This window comes from Equus quagga, chromosome 10 (genome assembly GCF_021613505.1).
Source record: "Equus quagga isolate Etosha38 chromosome 10, UCLA_HA_Equagga_1.0, whole genome shotgun sequence".
NCBI lineage: Eukaryota > Metazoa > Chordata > Mammalia > Perissodactyla > Equidae > Equus > Equus quagga.
In genome coordinates this window covers 89,428,231-89,447,872 of record NC_060276.1, presented here as the reverse complement: position 1 = coordinate 89,447,872, position 19,642 = coordinate 89,428,231, and the positions used below count along the sequence as shown (strand labels likewise).

Sequence of the window (19,642 nt, the reverse complement as noted above, 5' to 3'; positions counted from 1 at the left end):
GGCTTCTTCTAGAGGTCCTCTGTTTATTTACAGTAAAAGCTTAATATATTATCTTTAATCCCAAGAGTTATACTGATGGTGATAAACTATGGAATTAGGTGACAGCTCTGCCAGATTTTATAGCTTCCCTCCCCGCATGAACATTAGTATCATAGTTTATATAGATTTTAAATTGTTTCCCAAAATAATATACTGCCTCCCATCTGTCAATATAATAAGTAAAACAGAAGCTTGAAAACAAGTTCTGTAACAACAAAGTGCTTAAAGAGAAATTACAGTCTTGAATCTTAGTGGAGATTGCAAATGCCAGAATTCATGAATTAATATTTTCAAATTATCTCCAAAATTGCCATCATAGATTTCAAATAGTCAAATTAATATTGTAAAAATACATTAAACCAGGGGGCCAGCTCTGTGGCATAGTGGTTAAGTTCAGCATGCTCCACTTTGGCAGCCCAGGTTCGCAGGCTCAGATCCTGGGTACAGACCTACACCATTCATCAGCTATGCTGTGGTGGCAACCCACACATAAAGTGGAGGAAGATTGGCACAGATGTTAGCTCAGGGCTAATCTTCCTCGGAAAAAGAAAAAAAAACATTAAACCAGAAATCAATTTTCATGAGACAGAAAATTTAGTAGTTCCAAAACTATAGATAGCCATTTATTTTGCACACTATCCAGCAGCCTTTTCAATATGATCAAAGGATTTGAAACTTTTCTTAAGAGTTGGTTTTAATGGAGTCTAACTTTTACTATTTTTTTTTTTTAAATGTTTCAGGCATTTTTACCTTTAAACCAGTTAGTCACATCTTAGCCACCTTGTTTCATTAGAGCAAGTGATAAAGGTAAAGAAGGCACATATGCTGGATTAAACATGGGCAGTTGACTTTTGTGTGACGAGATTGTAAGGTATTGTTATTATAAGTCGCTTGGCCCAAGGTCGAAAATAATCTTCTCATGGTGAGCTTTTAGTTGGTTCAGTGAACGTGTTCAAATATTTATGGAGCATCTGCCATGTGCCTGGTGCAGCTAGGCATTGGGGAATAAGGCAGACAAAGATAATATTGATAAAAAATAGCATATAAATGCAGTTAATACTAATGGGAAGAAAACATGATGTGGCAGAAATGGCTTACACTTCATTATCACTTGACAAAACTGAAGGTAAAAACGGAATATACACTGACTGCAGTGTTTCAGATTAAACAGCGAGAAGCCTCTATATGGTTGATTATTTGGTCGGAAATGATTAAACTTTTTGCAAAATTGCTGAAGTACTAATTTCCAAACAAAACAGATTTTATGAATGTGTGTAATTCAAAAAACTACTTGCATTTTGATTTGGAACATTCTATTAAGTAAAATACGTGGTGTACATAAGTGTTTTTTTTTTGGTAAGATTTTATTTTTCCTCTTTTCACCAAAGCCCCCTGGTACATATTTGTATATTTTTAGTTGTGGGTCCTTCTAGCTGTGGCATGTGGGACACTGCCTCAGCATGGTCTAATGAGCGGTGCCATGTCCACACCCAGGATCCAAACCAGCGAGACCCTGGGCTGTCAAAGCGGAGCATGCAAACTTAACCACTTGGCCGCCGGGCCGGCCTCTTTTTTTTTTTTTTTTTTTTTTTTTACACTGACTGTACAGGTAATGTTTCTTTTTTGAGATAAAATTCACCATTTTTAGGGTATTATGTTAAGTGAAATAAGCCAGTTAGAGAAAGACGAACTCTGTTTGACTCCATTCATAGGTGGAAGTTAAACATATAGACAGAGACCTGATTGGTGGTTACCAGGGGAAAGGGGGGGTGGGGGATGAAGTGGTACATCTACAACATGACTAACAATAATGTACAACTGAAATTTCACAAGGTTGTAAACTATCATAATCTTAATAAAAAGTTAAAAAAAAGAGTCACCATTTTACCATTTTAAAGCATGCAGTTCAGTGGCTTTTAGTACATTCACAGTGTTGTGCAACCACTAACCACTATCTAATTCCCAAACATTTTCATCACTGCAAAAGGAAATCCCATGCAGTCACTCCCTATTCCCCCATCCCCCAGCAGCCACTGATAGGCTTTCTGTCTCTATGGATTTGTCTGTCCACAGGCAAAATGTCTAGGATTTGCCTGGACACTTCATGTGAATGGAATCGTACAATGTGTCCTTACGTGTCTGGCTTCTTTCACTTAGTATAATGTTTTCAAGTTCATCCATGTTAGAGCATGTCAATACTTCATTCCTTTTTATGGCTGAATAATACTCCACTGTGTGGATATACCACATTTTATTTATCCATTCATCCATTAATAGACATTTGGGTTGTTTCCACCTTTTGACTCTTGTGATAATGCTGCTGTGGACGTTTGTGTACAAGTTTTTGCTTTAACTCTAGTTTTCAATTCTCTTGGATATCTATACCTTGGAGTAGAATTGCAGGCAGATAATGGAGGGGGAAGGGTCTCTGTTTTTTTCTAAGCTTTTTTTTTTTTTAATTGCAAAATATTCACAACATAAAATTTACCATTTTAGCCATTTTCAAGCATACAGTTCAGTGGTAATTAAGTACATCAGCAGTGTTGCGTCGCCATCACCACTGTCTGCCCCCAGAACTTGTTCATCATCCCAAATTGAAACTATACCCATTCAACCACCTCCTCATTCCTCTCTCCCTCCAGCCCCTGGTGTAACCACTGTTCTTTCTGATTTCGCCTGGTCCACGTACCTCATATAAATGGAATCGTACAACGTTTGTCCTTTTGTGTCGATTTTACTTAACGTCTTCAAGGCTCATCCGTGTTGTAGTGTGTCCAAATTCCATTCCCTTTTAAGGCTGAATAATATTCCACTGTATGGATATACCACATTTTGTTTACTGTCAGGTAATGTTTTTCACACAAAAGAAACTAGGAATGTTTTTGCCCCTACAATCATTTTTTGATTTGTTAGAGGGGGAAGAACAAGAAATCATTAACTGTATATTCTGTTTGGCAAGAGTTAAAATGAAATCAGCCAAATTGTACTATTGCTGGTGAAAATTGCTTTGCCTCCCATGTATTCTCATTATTAGAATTCAAGTTAATTTTATACTTCCAAATTATATCGCTGTTTCATCGTCCCTGGATCCTAACTTACCTTCAGAAATGCAGTTTTATAAACAGAACTGACTTGAAGCAAATTCTTCTCAAGTACAACAGCTATAAACTCAGTTGTTAACTTTAATTTTTAAAAGTCTCTTACTCTCAGTGCCCTGAATTCTCTTCTGGTAATGTATTTGAATGAGATGTATAGCAAAAGGCTTTCGGATTGGTAATGAGTTGGTAAGAGTACAGACTCCAGAGTCAGACTGCTGGGCAGCTGTACGACCTTGGGCAAGCTGTTTGACCTCTCCGCACCCATTCTTATCTCTTCAAGGCTTTTCGTAACAGTACCTACTGTCCAGCATTAGATGACAAGACTACACCAAAGACATTTATTGAGCAGCTCATAGTAGGCACTCAGTAAATGTTAGCTGCTATGTGATTTTGGAAGTTGTTATTTTGTAATCTGGTTCTCTTTCAGAATTCATAATGCACTTAAAGGAATCCCAGATGACCGAGATGGGCTCTTCGACACAATCCAGCGCTCTAAGAATCACTATCAGAAAAGAGCATACCAGTGTATAAAATGCATGGTAGCTCTCTTCAGCAATTGTCCTGTTGCTTACCAGATTCTCCAGGTGAGGGCTTTGGGGTGTTTTAGTAATTTTGTAGAAATCTGAATCAGAATTAAGGATTCTGTTTTAAAAGATGAGAATTTGGAGTTCTTGTTGTAAGTTAACTTTGAAAAGCATTCTGAAACCTTTGATTTATTTTTTTAATTTCTTTTGAAGGGCAATGGAGATCTTAAAAGAAAGTGGACCTGGGCAGTGGAATGGCTTGGAGATGAACTTGAAAGACGACCATACACTGGCAATCCTCAGTACACGTACAACAATTGGTCTCCTCCAGTGCAAAGCAATGAAACGTCCAATGGTTATTTCCTGGAGAGATCGCATAGCGCTAGGATGACACTTGCAAAAGCTTGTGAACTCTGTCCAGAGGAGGTAAAAAAAGCCGCCAGTGTGCAGCAGATAGGAATGGAAGAAAGCAAAGTAATTCTTTACTTTATAGGCCAGTGTTTATGTATTAATGATAATGTAAAAAAAATATGTTTAAGTTTTGTTTGTTTTAATGTTTGCTTCATGTGGCCTTAAGTTGATGAGGGAGCCTTCTTTTAGAGAAATTTCTGTGAAATTGCCTGAAACCTAGCATTTCTAAGAGAACCCAGATTAGGTTTTTTTCAGTTGCTTTATTTGTTTATCTGCGGTAAAAGGAAAGTTTTTAGTGGGTCAGTTTTGTAGATGTTTTTTAAAACATTTATTTTGAATACAAAAAAAACAGAAATAAATTTGAATTTGCCTACAAAATTCTTTATCTTTACGTATTTTCGATTAGGAGCCAGATGACCAAGATGCCCCAGATGAGCATGAGTCGCCTCCGCCTGAAGACGCCCCGTTATACCCCCACTCCCCTGGCTCTCAGTATCAGCAGGTGAGTAGGCCTTGGTCTGGGTTTTGTCCCTGACCCCATGTTATGCTTGCGTGAAAGCATGGCTAGGTTTGGTCGTGACCGTGAAGTTCTAGAGGGACTATCTAAGCTAGCTTTGGGGGCATGATCAGAAGAGGAGTGGCTGCAGTGGGGTCCGTGTGGCGTGTTGGAACTGGCCCCGGGGTGTTTTCCTTGTCAAATAGGTGCCCCTCTTGTACTAGTAATTAAAGGTAGTAAAACTGTGTGATAATTCACGGCAATGTAGAATGATAACCTTTAGTACGATGGATTATGACGGCATTTTCTGTTAGGCTAAATCTGCAGATGGATTCCGAAGACATTAAGATGTGGCAATGAAGGAAGAAGATCTTAGGTTACTTAGCCTAACCAAGACTTCAGTGACACAAAAATTGTTGGAAAAAATTCAAGGATTTGACAGATTTCCATAAAACTTCCTGTAAAATCAAGAACTAAATAAATTAAAGTGAAATTTAGGTGCAGGACTCTCTAAATGAGGACTTCTTTTTCTGAAACCCAGATGTGACTAATTCAGACCTTTTGAGGCAGTGGTGCTCAAACTCCATTGAGCATCAGAATCCCCTGATGGGTTTGTTACAGCACAGAGTTCTGGGGCGGGACCAGAAATTCCACATTTCTAACAAGTTCCCAGGGGATGCCACTGCTGGTCTCGGAACCATACTTTCAGAAATACTATTTAAGGTATTCTTCTTATATTTCAGCATGGAAATAGAAGCATGCTGAATAGTTAGAAAATGCATATTCACTGTATTTATTTTCATAATACAAACAGTAGAAAGTAAAGCCTAAAATCTTCTTGGCTTGGCTGGTGAGAATGTGCAGAAAACTCAGGAGGGTTCAGGGATTGTGAAAGGTTGAGGAACCAAATCCACAAGGGGAAAAATTACTTTCCACGGCCCTGAGGAAGCTCATATGTTAGTAATGCCTGGTTAATCCATTATTATCTTCAGCATTGTTTTCTTTCCATTGACATCATTCGGTGTTCAGGATTATTGCTTATGCAGACTTCAAACGCTGAAATCAATGAGATTTATCATTTGGAAGTTTCAGGATGCTTGGAAGAGTCGGAATAGATGTAGTCTAGCTCACAAATCCCTTTTTTTTGTGAATATTTGTGACCATGAGCTGTGATCCCTTGTTTGTCGAACTTGGGTCTAAATAACGTTTGGCACTAAAGGTCACTTTGGCCAAAGATTTATACAGACCTACACTGCTCTTATTTGGGGCTTTGGGGTTTGCATTTAGGGTAGCTTTTCTCTTTTCAAGCCAATTATTTTTTCTTTTCACCATTATCCCAAGTGTATTTACTCTTTGTAAGTCCCAAGAATAAAAGAAATGTGTACATTTCCACAAACTTCAGCCCGTGATTAAGTTTAGTATGTGGGAAGTTTTAACGTGCCGCTCTCTCCTCCCCTCCCAGAATAACCATGTGCATGGACAGCCATACACGGGCCCAGCAGCACATCACATGAACAACCCTCAGAGAACCGGCCAACGAGCACAAGAAAACTATGAAGGCAGTGAAGAAGTAGCCCCGCCTCAGACAAAGGATCAGTGAAATGCGCGTAGTGAACTGGTTCCACCAAGACTGTGCACCCAGGCCTTACAGTCCAACCTTTTTCTGTGTCTGGCTAATATTTAAAACTAGAAAAACTATTCCTAATCAACATGGAGTGGAGAGTTTATTCACTGTCTTATCTGCAGAAATTTGCTGTCAATATATAACCCGCCTGCAGTGGAAAGTGTATAGTGTTTTGTAATAAATGGCCTGATGCTAATGTGTAAATGGCAAAGGTGTATATAGTATATTAATGTTTGACTGTTAATTCTTAAGCAAGAAACTTTTTTCTTGATGAGACTCACAAATCTACAAAAACTACAAAAGTTAATTTTCTTGTTATACCCATTGCACTCTGCAACCAGTGTTGCCTGCCTCATGGCAGTTGGATCAACTCCTTTACAAAAACAAAAAATAAACCAACAGCAACAAAACAGAGCCCATCCATGTCAACCACACCAATAGTTTCATGTTAATTCTTTGCCACTGGAGTCAGTTTTACTATGCGCAATGTAAGGCTGGTAACCTTTAAATTATTTGGTTGATGTGGAAAATTGGTGATGTAACATTGTTTCTAGATCTTTTTCATTGCCTTTTTATTCTGATATTAGGTTAATCACTTTGAAGCTATAGTTATGCTGTAACATTTAGCATGGCTTCACACCAGGGTAGTGTAGCCAACGAGGAAAAAATTACCATAATGACAGCAGTTGTCCCGGTGTGACAGCTGTGTTGCTCAGAGCTTTTCCTTACACCTAGAATATAAAATATAAAACAAGGGGAGAAATGTGATAAACAGGTGGTTTTTCAGTTACACATATGTTGCTTACATCTAATGTTTGACAGTTCAATCTCTGGGTGGGATAAAGAAACTTAAGTATCAGTGATGGGAATTTTAAAAGATTTAAAACAAATATGCAAAACTTTGCTGTGCCCGGCTGCTCGGCGCGTCATAGAAGACTGTGTTTGGTGTGCTTGTTTTGTTTCTTTGGTAGAGCTCGTTAGGTGAATCTTGTAAAACTTTCCTCCTGCTGGAGCCCAGTGAAGTGGAAGTCGTCAGAAGCCCGCAGTGCTTGGAGCACCATTGCACCAAGATGTCTGGCTGGCTTTCCGCTCGGTCACAGTTTTACTTGAAAGCAAGAATTGTCCTCGCTCCTTTTCCATTATTCCAAAAATTTTAACGTTCGAAGCAGGGTCTAATTAAAAAGGAAACTACTGGTTAGTTAATATAATTGAGGTATCATAATTTCAGAATAAACATTTAATTAAAGATAGGGAACTCAGTTAATACTGTATTTAAAAGAGAATTGGTAACTTGAATGTGTGTAATTTTTTGGAACCTGTCTAAAAACCAAATACCCCTGCAAACAGATACAGTCCACCCTATTCTATTTAAATATTTTGCTGTTTTATTTTATAGAAATTATTTTGCTGAATTCACAAATAGAATTTGATTTAAGAAGAACTTTTTGTCCTGTGGTGTGTTTTTGGTTTTTTGGTTACTTTTTTGTCCTTTTTTTTTTTTCCTGAAGGACTGCATATTAAAATTAATTCTGTGCATAACATGCCAAGGCATGACACTGAATTCAGGGGTTCAGTCACATCGAGTTTTTGTGCACAGAAAGATTTGACCTTTGGCCCGTTACTAAAGATTTAGAGAAAACAGGATGTTGACACTGTAAAAGTTTCCTAACATAATCAATCTTGTACTTTTTGTATGTTTTTTATATACATGTATATTTAATGAGCACAAGCTTGGTTGTATTTTTTACAATTCAGTTAATAGGAAAATGTCTTGTCAAAAAGGCTGTAGTTGGAACTGAACAAAGCAGAAACAAAAGTGAGAATTGCATTATTTTGTGATTAAAAGGGGCAGGTATTTAAGATCAAGCTTTGGGTATCTTATTTGCAGTCCTCTGAGTCAACCTATGATCCTAGGTTTTCTGTAACATTAGTAAATTTTGACACCAGATAGATCCTGTTTTTACCTTAAGTGTATTACACCTGAATTTGTTAAGTTTGAGCAAAAGCTGTACGCAGTTTGCAATTCCAATGGGTAATTTTAATTTAAAAGTTCCTCAATTCCTAGCTTCCTTAACAATGAGCAGAATAGGTTAACTTTATTTGGACAAGTTGCTATCCTTAAATATATCCTCTCTCCATCTGAGAGGTGGTTTTTATATTTCCTGCTCCTTAACAAAAGTATGTAATGTACTTAATTTAAAAACTTTGCTGACATCCTAGACACGAAAAACTTGACATTTTAAAAGGCTGTGAATTTTTCTTCTTGGAGGGAGATCCCACCTTGGTTGCTTTGAGTTTGAGCCCCCTTGTGCCAGGTGAGGGCTTGTGAAGCATGTTCCCCTCCACTGGAGGAAGATGGTCTGTGTTGTGACCAGGATCGAGGTAAAGTGAATGGAGAGAGTTATTTTTGTTTGTTTGTTTGTGCAAATTATTTTCTATATTTAACTCTTGAGCAAGCATTAATGTATAACCGGAAATTTTAAGATGCATGTTATTGTAAGAGCAACATAGTGGTGATTTTGAGGTTTTTTCTGAACATAAATGGCACATTTTAAACTTCAAGTCTTCAAAGTGCCTAAAGATTATTTAATTCTCCCTCAACTGATTTCTTGAGCCATATATATATTTCCTACTTTAAATTGTTTGTTGCAGAATCGCTAGTCTTCCTTGCAAAGAAGTAACCCCAGAATTCTAAATGGCATGATTACTTTCTAGAAGACAGTAGAATCTCTTAACACAAAGACTGAAGATATTTTTGTTGTTAATCTCTGCGAACAAGGGCTTGGCCCTGCCGGCTCTAAGTGTTTCAGTGCACAACTTGGTAAAGACCATATTGCTGCTGTTTCTAAGCCCTCCACCAACCAAATTTTCGTGTTCAACATGGTAGAGGCGGAAATAAGAACATAGTCATATTTGGGGTTTTTGTCTTTCGTTGATTTTCCTCTCTGATAATTTCCCAACCTTGTGTCTTCTAGCTGTTATGAATACAAATTTAGAATTATTAAAATGTTTTATATTTTTTCATGATTAACTTTTATTAGTGAATAAGTATTTAATCCTAGTAGTTAAAAAGATGAAGAGCCTTTTTTTATTTGAATTACATTTGTAAATGGAAGCAACAGTGGGAATATTCATGTGACCACTCCAGAATAGTCCCTTTCAGTGTTTTCCTAGTATTTTTCCAGCTTATGTTCTCCCATGAACTCTTACTTTGCTGAACTTTGTGGTTAATTTGGTGGCTATATCCTGCCTTACTTAGAATCATAACTGGGTAAGCAAATTGCCTTTTCATTATAAGTGCCCCGTTCTGGCCTCGAGTTTGAAAGTTGGACATGACTGCTGAGAGAGGCACACAGCACTCCCCTCCCTCCAGTTTTTGTGTCACTGAGAAAAAAAACATTCAGTACTGGCTTCATGGGAGAGCTCAGCCAAAATTGGTCCTGCACCTCTGTGAGTGTTTAGTGTTCAAAAATAAGGTTTTGGGTGTGATAAATCACCACAGGAGTGCTAAATGTATTACGAACTTTCTGCCAATTGTATTTATAATGATTATTTTACGTTTGCAGAAATGTAGCACTTTTCCTCCAAATTTATAGGTTTAAGAAAAAAAGGGGGAAAGGTGCACCATGTTTTAAACTTGCAAATGAGTGAAATTTTATTTTGAAATCCAGATTCCCAGAAGGCAATTTCACCACCCAGCTCACACACTTCTCAGCCTTTTACGAGCCGACAGACTGAAGACTGTCCACAGGTCCTAAGATTTAGCGCACACAAAAATAAAACTTTATAAAGTAAATTTCGGTTTTCCCTTTTATTTATTAAAACAAGGTTTCTAAACGGAAGGTAAATTAGAGGTGTAATAGATTTGAAGGGAACTTAAAAAGGGAAATGTTTACAAGTAGGGGAATTGGCCCTCATTTTGTGTGTCACGTCTCAGCAGTTCCAAAGCTAAGTTGTGATTCCAGTTGCTGGCCTACCTTTCATTCTAAAACCAAGATTCGGCAGACACTTCGCTGTTTCAAGGTTCATTTAAATAGTCAGAGATAAAGGAGGTCACATGTTTTGAGGGGAGTTAGAGAAGGGAAGATTCAGGTAATTCAACAGCAGATGCCATCTGCTCTGCTTTTTAGTATCTGAAAAGTATTTCTTTGTTGCCGTGTTCCAAAGAAATAGGACTTCCGTAGAAACCTGTTGGTCCTTCCCTAAAGTTGGGTTACTTCAAGCACTGCTGCTAAAGAAAGACATACATCCCAGATTTTCATCAGATTTTATGTATTCCTTAAAAACAGAATCAGAGAAGTAATATTTAACACACTAGTGTCCTGCAGTTTGGGAAACTCCAGTTGCATTGCACCGTTTGAATTCCAAGTATTTTTACCTGCATGAATAATTTAATATTAACATAGCCACCGATATTTTGAACTCCTTCATTGTAATCTGATAATTTACAGGTAGGTAAGAAATCGACGGCTCAATTTTTATCTGTATACCTCAGTTTAAAGTTGGGGTTACATAAAAGGTTTTAATAACTCATTTTCTTTAGGGATGTGAAGTGTCAAGGCAAGTGTTCTCAAACCATACTAAGAAACTGCTCCATAAAACAAATTTCAGGCCCATGTAAAAGTCAGTTGATTATTTTAAAGGCATTCCATTAAGATGGGTGGAACTCACGAGTAGGAGGGGACTGCTTTTAGCTGTCCTCTGAAAATGAGAGAAGTCATCTCGCTGTGCTCAGTGTTAGGATATACTGCATTTCATCGAGTCACAGGTGCGCCAGTAAGCAAGCTCACTGACTGAGGGATATTAAAAGGGGAATCCCATTTGGTAGTAATCCATGTCATGGCAAATACCTTTTTAATATCTGAAAATAGAAGTTTTTCATTGTAGTGGGTTTTTCTCACTTTGCCCATTTTTCCATTAACCTGATGGAATACAGTAACCCTATTTTTATGTGTGATTAGTAACAAAGCTGGCCACTTTACAAGTTTATGAGGAAAAAGCTCGATGGAACTAAAGCTTTAAGGAGTCGTCTATTAACGGAGTGCCGTACATAAGCAGTCCTCTTCACGTAGTCGGTGTCGTAGCCCCCCGTTGTCTTTTCACATCCATTATAGTTAAGACACCAAGCAGACTTTCTGGCTCCGCCAGTGTTCTGCAGCTGCCCTGGCCTCATTTTTGACCGTCAGAGCACTCCTTGTCAGAGAAGGATAGCAACCAGCTTCCTTGCCCTTCTCACCCCTACCCTCCCTCCCCAAAGGTAACCTTAGTGGGCGCCACCTTGCAAGATAGTAAGAATTGTATTCATTTTCTATTTTCAATTGTGTAGATGTAAAAGCATCCAAAATGGACGCTTTGGACCCTGGAAAGTTTTTCCATGAGTCCTCTGGAGGGATTCACTTGGGTGAGGATTAGAAAGGTATTCTTACAGTGTTGCTGTGAGCCACCTCCATTCTGTCAAGTTCTTGTCCAGTCCCCCACCCATCCAAACACTGGGTACACCTTTGGAATTCAGAAGTCAAGATAATGCGCGGTCTTAAATCTGGTGATGGGGGGTGGAGCAGACAAGGAAGCGTTTGCATCACGAAGGTTCAGAATCTCCCGCTGGATCTGCCCAAGCACCGCCTGCCCCGCGGCTGTTGGCAAGAGGAAGCGTTTGCAGAGCGCCAAGGAAGTAGTCAACACTCAGGACTGTGGAAGAAAAGCCCTTCGTCATCCACTTCCTGTACGTTTAGGATGCGTCCCTGACAGTTCTTGATGTCAGTCAGTGTGCTGTTGGGTGAAAAGGGAAACAGCTTTTTCAGGCTGTGTGTTTAAAATCACAAAGCTAGATGGTGACTGCTTAAATTTGGCGAGTACCTTCCCTTACTGAAAATATTAATCAGTACTACTAGTAATTAGTTCTTTCAGCCATCTACTTTCAGGGTGTCTTCTTAAGCATTTAGTATAAATCCTTTCTTAGCCAAATGGACCTTATGCAGATTCCCAAAAGGCTGTGTTAAACATCTGACTTAGTCAAAGACTGAGACCATGAATGTACCAAAGAGATTTTTTTTAAAGCTACTAAGTTTTAAATCCCAAGCTCTTAAATTGTCATTAGTCTTCTCTATTGTCCCAAGGTTGGGATTTTCCATTAAAAAGCAAAAACCAAAAATTCAAATTTGCCGTAAAATACGAACAAATGAGTCTTTCTAATAGCCACTGGAGCTTGGTTTAGTAATTGTCGCTAGTAACGTAAGTGCGAGATAAACTGGATGTCTGGTTATTGTTTAGCACTTAGCGATGACACAGCATTAGACGCTTGAAGTGAGCTGCTTACGCTGAGGTTAGCAGATACTCCATTCTTACAGGGAAAAGAATCCAACCTACTGTTTTGGAAGGAGCGCAGGCACAGAAGAATGTAGTGTTGAAAAACCCTTAGGACTCGTGATAAAATAGAAATGGCTATAGGATGTCCCTCTCCTCGCATTTTTGTTTCTAGAAAAGCACAGTGCCAAGTAACCAGGAGCAACACTTATATTTTCAGGTGCTTCTGAGCGGTAATAATTTATCAATATGCAATTCACATTTCAGTTTTTAATTGTCACTCCGCTATGCCAAAGTGTGATGGGCAATAGTCAACACAAAATCAGTTGGAGGCTGAAATGTACGAAGAGTAATAATTTATATCATAGGGAAGCTGGCTTAACTCTAGAATGCTTACATTTAAATGCTTTTTTAAAGTCAAGAATGAACTGAAAATGGAAAGCTAGAACCAAAGGAAGATGTAAATAATGTCATACCTGAATCTCCTATGAAATCTTGATGTTTGGTGTTAGGCTGGTTTAACAGCAGTTAGTAAAACTTGGCCTTCTAAACTTGATTAGTGAATAAGGGAAAAAAAAAGTAAGGTTTGTTTTTTGTGTTCTGAATTTGTTTATGGATGTATATATTAAATCTGAAATGTGGTGCTATATTTTGTGTCTAGATTAAAAGAGAAAATACAGGGGCCAGCCCAGTGGCATAGCAGTTAAGTTCACACTCTCCACTTCGGTGGCCCCAGGTTTGCCAGTTCGGATCCTGGGCGTGGACCCACACACCGCTCATCAAGCCATGCTGTGGTGGCATCCCACAGAGAGGAACTAGAAGGACTTACAATTACAACTAGGATATACAACTGTGTACTGGGGCTGTGGGGAGGGAAAAAAAGGAAAATTGGCAACAGATGTTAACTCAGAGCCAATCTTCCTCACCAAAAAGCATACAAAAAAAAAGGCTTTGCTTAAAAAAAAAAAAGAAAATACAGCTGCCTAAAATAATATATTATCCCGTAATTTAAAAGATGCTATCTGTGCATCAACTGCAATAGTTCTTTGCCAAGCCTTTAGTGTGAGCCCCCCCTCCGCCAAGGGACAGCTTTTCTTAGGAATTTGATGTGAGGTTACAACTTGAAAACTGACATATGCCTTTTACTTTTTCTTGGCTCTGATTTAAAAATCAGTACATCGAAAAGTTATACTGAAGCGTTTCTGGTAGCTCAGATGAGGGGTTTCTTGTAGCCACTACTTGGAATGAGAAGAAAAAGCGCTAATGTGATCTTCAAAAAACATAGGTCTGTTTGGGGGCCGGCCCAGTGGCGCAGCAGTTAAGTTCGCACATTCTGCTTCTCTGCAGCCCGGAGTTCGCTGGTTCAGATCCCAGGTGTGGACATGGCACTGCTTGGCAAAAGCCATGCTGTGGTAGGTGTCCCACGTATAAAGTAGAGGAAGATGGGCATGGATGTTAGCTCAGGGCCGGTCTTCCTCAGCAAAAAGAGGAGGATTGGCAGCACTTAGCTCAGGGCTAATCTTCCTCAAAAAAAAAAAAAACAGGTCCGTGGGGAAAAGAAAATTGCAACTCATTTTCAAGTGACAGCAGGATGTGCCCTGACCCAGCAGCAATCCGTGCAATTTCCTCGGCAGCTGTAAACTGTGAATGTCCCGGGCCCCGGTGGTGACTTCAGTACCACACCAAATGGAAGAGGCGAGCCTGTGAGCTCTGTGCTCTTGCCTAGCCAAATAGCAAGGCCCGAACTGAGAAAGCAGGCTCTCCTTGTGTGTGGTTCTTAGGTTGGATCTCAACTATGAATGTTTTCCCCCTGAAAAAGTAATAAGCTTGTCAGGGCTGGCCCCGTGGCCAAGTGGTTAAGTTCGCGCGCTCCGCTGCAGGTGGCCCAGTGTTTCGTTGGTTCGAATCCTGGGCATGGACATGGCACTGCTCATCAGACCACGCTGAGGCAGCGTCCCGTCACATGCCACAACTAGAAGGACCCACAACGAAGAATATACAACTATGTACTGGGGGGCTTTGGGGAGAAAAAGGAAAAAATAAAATCTTTAAAAAAAAAAGTAATAAGCTTGTCTATTCATATTAAACCCTACCATGATAATTTTGATTAAAGACCCACCTCCTTTAAAGATTTCTGAAATGGTCTAAACTACACATCGGTAGCCTCGGAGCAGGAATTTTTCTCATTTGCATTTCACTCTGGTCTTTATTAAAACAAGTTTTCGTCAGAAGTTAACACTGCTATAACGGTCTCTCAGAAATGATAATATTACGAACACGGGCACTGAGAAAATAACGTAAAGAAAGGAGTTGAGGCTGGTTCTCAGAGCTGAAGCACACATGCTCTGTGCAAAGTGCACTTCTCCCTCAAACTCAGATTTTTTTCCTCCCCAAAGCCCAGGTACACACTTGTATATTCTAGTTGTGAGTCCTTCTAGTTCTGTGTGAGCCGCCACCACAGCAGGGCTGCTGACAGACGGGTGGTGTGGTTCCGTGCCCAGGAACCAAACCCAGGCCACCAAAGTGGAATGTGCTGAACTTTAACCGGTAAGCCATCAGGGCTGGCTCTCAAACTCAAATTCTTTTGATAATGCCTTAAATTGCATTCTGTCCCAGTTGCTCTCTTGATTTGAATATGGGGACTTGGGGCCCAACTTGGCCTCTGGAAAGTTCTGGTCTCTGTCCCCAGGTGCACAGTCATTAATCCTGTGTAAAGTCATTTGTATTTGTATTGGTCCAGAGAAATGCTAGTGTCAGGCATGTCCTTGCTAGATTTTTTCAGTGTAATGTGTCTTCTTATAAGAAACGTCAACTTTCTTTACAGACACAGTTGATGCAACTTTGATGTGTAAAGAAAGGCAGCTGATAAAATCTCTCAGCTTAGAATTAAAATTGAAAATTGCTAAGTTTAGGATTGCCTGTAAATAAAATCTTGCATTGAGCTGGTCACCTGGATAGGTTGATACAACCCCAAGTGGTTTGTTTGTCCTATATTTACTTTTTTTCTTTAATATCTTATTCAGATTTTGAACATATACACATTTAAGGAATATTATTTTGTCCAACTTTGGCCACTTCTCTTTATATTTGTTTGAATCAATTTGCATTGAAAATGATTGAACTCTTTGCTGTTCTAACGCTCCTGTAGACTTGAACTTGCTTTCCTTTTTCTAATGTTATAAAATCAAGAAACCAGCAAGGGCCACAGTGGCCCTTAAGAAAGGCCTGGAGGAGCTGGCCCCATGGCGTAGTGGTTAAGTTCGGCACACTCCAGTGGCCTGGGTTTGGATCCTGGGCACGGACCTACACCATTTGTCAGCCATGCCGTGGTGGCGACTGGCACAGATGTGAGCTCAGGGCTAATCTTCCTCAGCAAAACAAAATAAAAGAAAAAAAGAAAGGCCTGGAGCCAGACAAAAACAGCAGGGACACTTCACACAAGTACTAGCACATCACTAGTTCTCTGGCTCTGCTCTTGTAATAAGCCTTTCCATATCAATGAAGCTGTAAACAAATCACAGGATAGAATTTTATATTCAGACAAAGGGAGTCTGCTCAATTTGGGCTATTTACTAAAGTGTGTGGATGACACTGTTGGACATGTGACAGGTGCCCCAGGAAGACCTGATGATTTCTGCTGAGTTGGGTCAAGAACCTGCCCCACCTCAAGCGGGACAGCCTCACTGGCACCCTCATCCCAAATATGGTCCTGAAAGCCGGGCCTGAGGGGCCCCTTTGAACCTGGAAGTTCTTCCGACCTGTTACAGGATTGATCTTAAATTGTAAAAGAAAAAGAAAAAGGCAACCCAGGCTTAGCTGTCATGATGGAAGCAAGCCATAAAATATGCTTGTTAGAAAGCCATAGATGGGTGTAAAGTTGTCTTGGTTTTCATTTATTAGTTTTAGCTGCCTGGTACCAAGCTGCTGTTGAGTGGCAAAGAGGACTATTTAATTTCACTTGTTTCACTGCTCAGCATTTGATGGAGAATGGGGGTAACGGCAAAAAAATAACATTAAATAAGAAGCAAGAACTCAGTGAGGGACTTCAAGTGTGCAACTAGGTCCCCAGCGCCGGGGCGTGACTGTGTGTGCACGTAAACGTAGCTACACGTATGGTGAGTTTAAACTCATTACCTTCAAAACATGAAAAATCATTGAGTGGTCATGAGAGAAGAAAGGAAGTTAAAGCTACAAATTAAGACAATCAGAAGAAAACCTTGTGTACAATTCTATCATATCCACTCCTACTGTGAAAAAGATGCTGTTGTCGATTTGCACTGCCCTAAGGCTGGCGGAATTAAAGCTCCAGATTGTCTGAGAAGGAAACTCCGTTTATACTGGAATGCCATATACAGATTTTGTTGTCATCTAAGCTATTAAACTTTAAAACTTTAGGTTTAAAACTGCATGAGGATCCTAGTCTATATGTCGTCAAATGAGTTTTGACCCAATTTTCACATAGAGACTTAAAAAGAGACCTTTTTGGGGGCTGGCCCTGTGGCCGAGTGGTTAAGTTTGCGCGCTCCGCTGCAGGCGGCCCAGTGTTTCGTTGGTTCGAGTCCTGGGCGCCGACATGGCACTGCTCATCAGACCACGCTGAGGCAGCGTCCCACGTGCCACAACTAGAAGGACCCACAACGAAGAATATACAACTATGTACCGGGGGGCTTTGGGGAGAAAAAGGAAAAAAATAAAATCTTTAAAAAAAAAGAGAGACCTTTTTGTTGTTAAACGATTTACGCTACATTAGAGGGATTGAATCTCCACGTGGGCAGAAACACTGCTGGATTGTTGTTTTTGCTAAGTATGTGAGTTAATACAGTTGGGGGCGTTGTATGGGGTGACTTATAAGCATACGCAGGGTGACTTCTGCAAGGCAGTGGGGCTTCAAAGCTGCTCCGAGGGCTGCGCTGGAATGGCTGAATGAGGATTATCCGGGGAACTTTTTAAAAACCCACCTTCTGGATCCCTCTCCTGGGAACTGAGTACAGGCGTAGCATGGCCAGGAATCTAACATTTTTTAAGTTCCCCATGTAACGGCAGTTGGGTTTGACAACTATTTCCATAGCGCCCTGCTGTTCTTAAAGGGGGGGGGGGGGGGGGGGGGAACAAATTAAAAAAAAAACAGAAAAATACAAATAGATCACTCATGTACCTACTACCTGGAACTCCCCCCCCCCCCCCACCGTCCTCAGTCTCATTCCCTCCCCCTCCTTCAGGAGCCTCCACCGTCACGATTCGTCGTGCATCCTTCGGGCGCAGTTTGTAACGGTGCCCAGGCTTCCTGACGGTTGGCCAAGCCGGGATGCCTCAGCACCCCCAGGTGGGGAATTTCACAGGGAAAACTCGAAGTAGTGTTTCACCAGAGAAGGACTAGGAGGCTCTTCCTTAAAGAATTCCAAGAAAAAAGAAAAAGACTTGGTAAATTCAGGAACATTGACAACGTTCTGTGTGAGCAAAATGACCTTAGCGTAGTATTTTCTAGGCAAAGGTGTCGAGGTCCAAAGGAATTGATGGGGTTTCTCCAGAAGCCGGAGCGGGTCTGGGTTAGAAGTGGCGTTCTCCTCCAGTCGTGGGCTATGACACGACTGCCTTCTGCCATTTGTGGAAACAAGATTTCTAGTCATCCCATTTTCCTCACGTGTGGTTAGAGTCCCGGGAGCAACAAGAGGATGCTTTCTGTGTCTGTCGCATTTTCCTTTTAAAAAAGGAAAGTACTGAGCCCCAGCTTTGCGGCGAGGGGTCTTTGATTCCGCGTGAGACAATTCTTCTAGCTTTAAGCCTGCAATCCCAGCAACCCAACTTGACGACATCCCCGGAACAAATAATGACAAATGAAATAGCACTGCGAGCCATCTGTTCGAGTTGGTGCATTTCGCCTCTGGTGTTTATAAACCTGCTTCAATAAAAAGCAAAAACAAAGCCCAGAGTTTTGCAAAAAGCATGGTTGGGTGAGCAGCCAAAGCAATTTCCATCTCAGAAAGAATCACAACTTAATTTATTTTTACCCAGGATGTTTTGGTAACGCGTGACTTGCTTTAGAGCAAGAAATGCAGCGTGCTCTGGGATTGCTGGGACCCCGCTCCCTTTGAAGAAAAGCAAGGAAAATATGGAGATGGCACAACTTTGAGGTTATGTTTTTATGTTGAAATTTGGCTTTGTTGCTGAAATTAGCAATAAGAATCTTCTGGAACAACGGCCTAACTAGTTCACCAAGTGGCTCTTGGTAATGCGTGGGAAAAGACTTTCATGGATGATAATGGTGGTTTGCTTTACTTGCTGTTCGCTTTGGGAAATTCCAGTGGGGATTTGTTTCCTATTGATTCGCTAAATGATTATCAAAGATAGTATTATATTTATTTTGTCTTTTCTGTAGAAGACGACACATGAGAAGATTGAATTCTTTAGTTCTCAGCCAGCAGTAGGACGGCCCTAATCCTTCCAACCCCATAAGGGAGGTGAAAATAGCCTCATCTTCTACGTGAAGAAATTTCAGCTCAAAGGGCTTAAAAGACTCTTCTGGAGTTGCTCAGCAGGGAGAGAGAAAAACGAGAAATTGCTTTCTTTGTATTAAACTATTGGTCACATAAATAAAACGAACGGGAGGTAACATTTCGAATGGACTACATGGTTTATGAACACGGCGCTGGCAATCTGTCAGCGTTTCATCGTGAAAGGTTTCACTTGCAGCATTGGGGACAAAAATAGATGGTTTTACTTCTTTGAGGAGATCATTGGCATTTCACAGCTCTGTGGCTACTATTTGTTAATCAATTGTACCCCCCGCAAGATAACAGCCACATCCCCAGAGGAGAAAATATTGAAGATGTTTTTGTCCAGAAACAGGTTACGCTATCTTTCAGAAAACAAAGGAAAAAATTGAGCTTTAAATTTACACAATGTTATGTGTCAAATATATTTCAATAGAAAAAATTGAGCTGCAAGGATTAAAGTTATCCTGAAGAGATGATATTGGTAAATAGAATCTCATAAGTGTTGCATTTTGAAATATGTGATATTTTTTCTTCTGCTTTCTAAATTTACTACCAAAGCAGAAAATCTAATGAAATTGCATAAAACTGGAAATGCAGAAAATACGACAAGCGCAACTTCCGTAGTTTTCATGGCCTCTAATAAATGAGATCTG

At 40.1% G+C, this 19,642-nt stretch overlaps 1 protein-coding gene across 4 annotated transcripts in view; it reads left to right on the top strand.

The window, feature by feature from the left end:
- The window catches only part of USP9X (ubiquitin specific peptidase 9 X-linked), a 147,624-nt gene extending 141,232 nt beyond the window's left edge, over window positions 1-6,392 (top strand). For all 4 annotated transcript variants that reach the window (XM_046673909.1, XM_046673907.1, XM_046673908.1 and 1 more), the window contains exons 42-45: window positions 3,565-3,721; window positions 3,875-4,087; window positions 4,479-4,574; window positions 6,031-6,392. In XM_046673909.1, coding sequence (XP_046529865.1) covers window positions 3,565-3,721; window positions 3,875-4,087; window positions 4,479-4,574; window positions 6,031-6,168 — 604 coding nt within the window. In that variant the 3' untranslated portion in view covers window positions 6,169-6,392. The remainder of the gene's footprint in view (window positions 1-3,564; window positions 3,722-3,874; window positions 4,088-4,478; window positions 4,575-6,030) is intronic.
- Window positions 6,393-19,642: the final 13,250 nt, after the last annotated feature.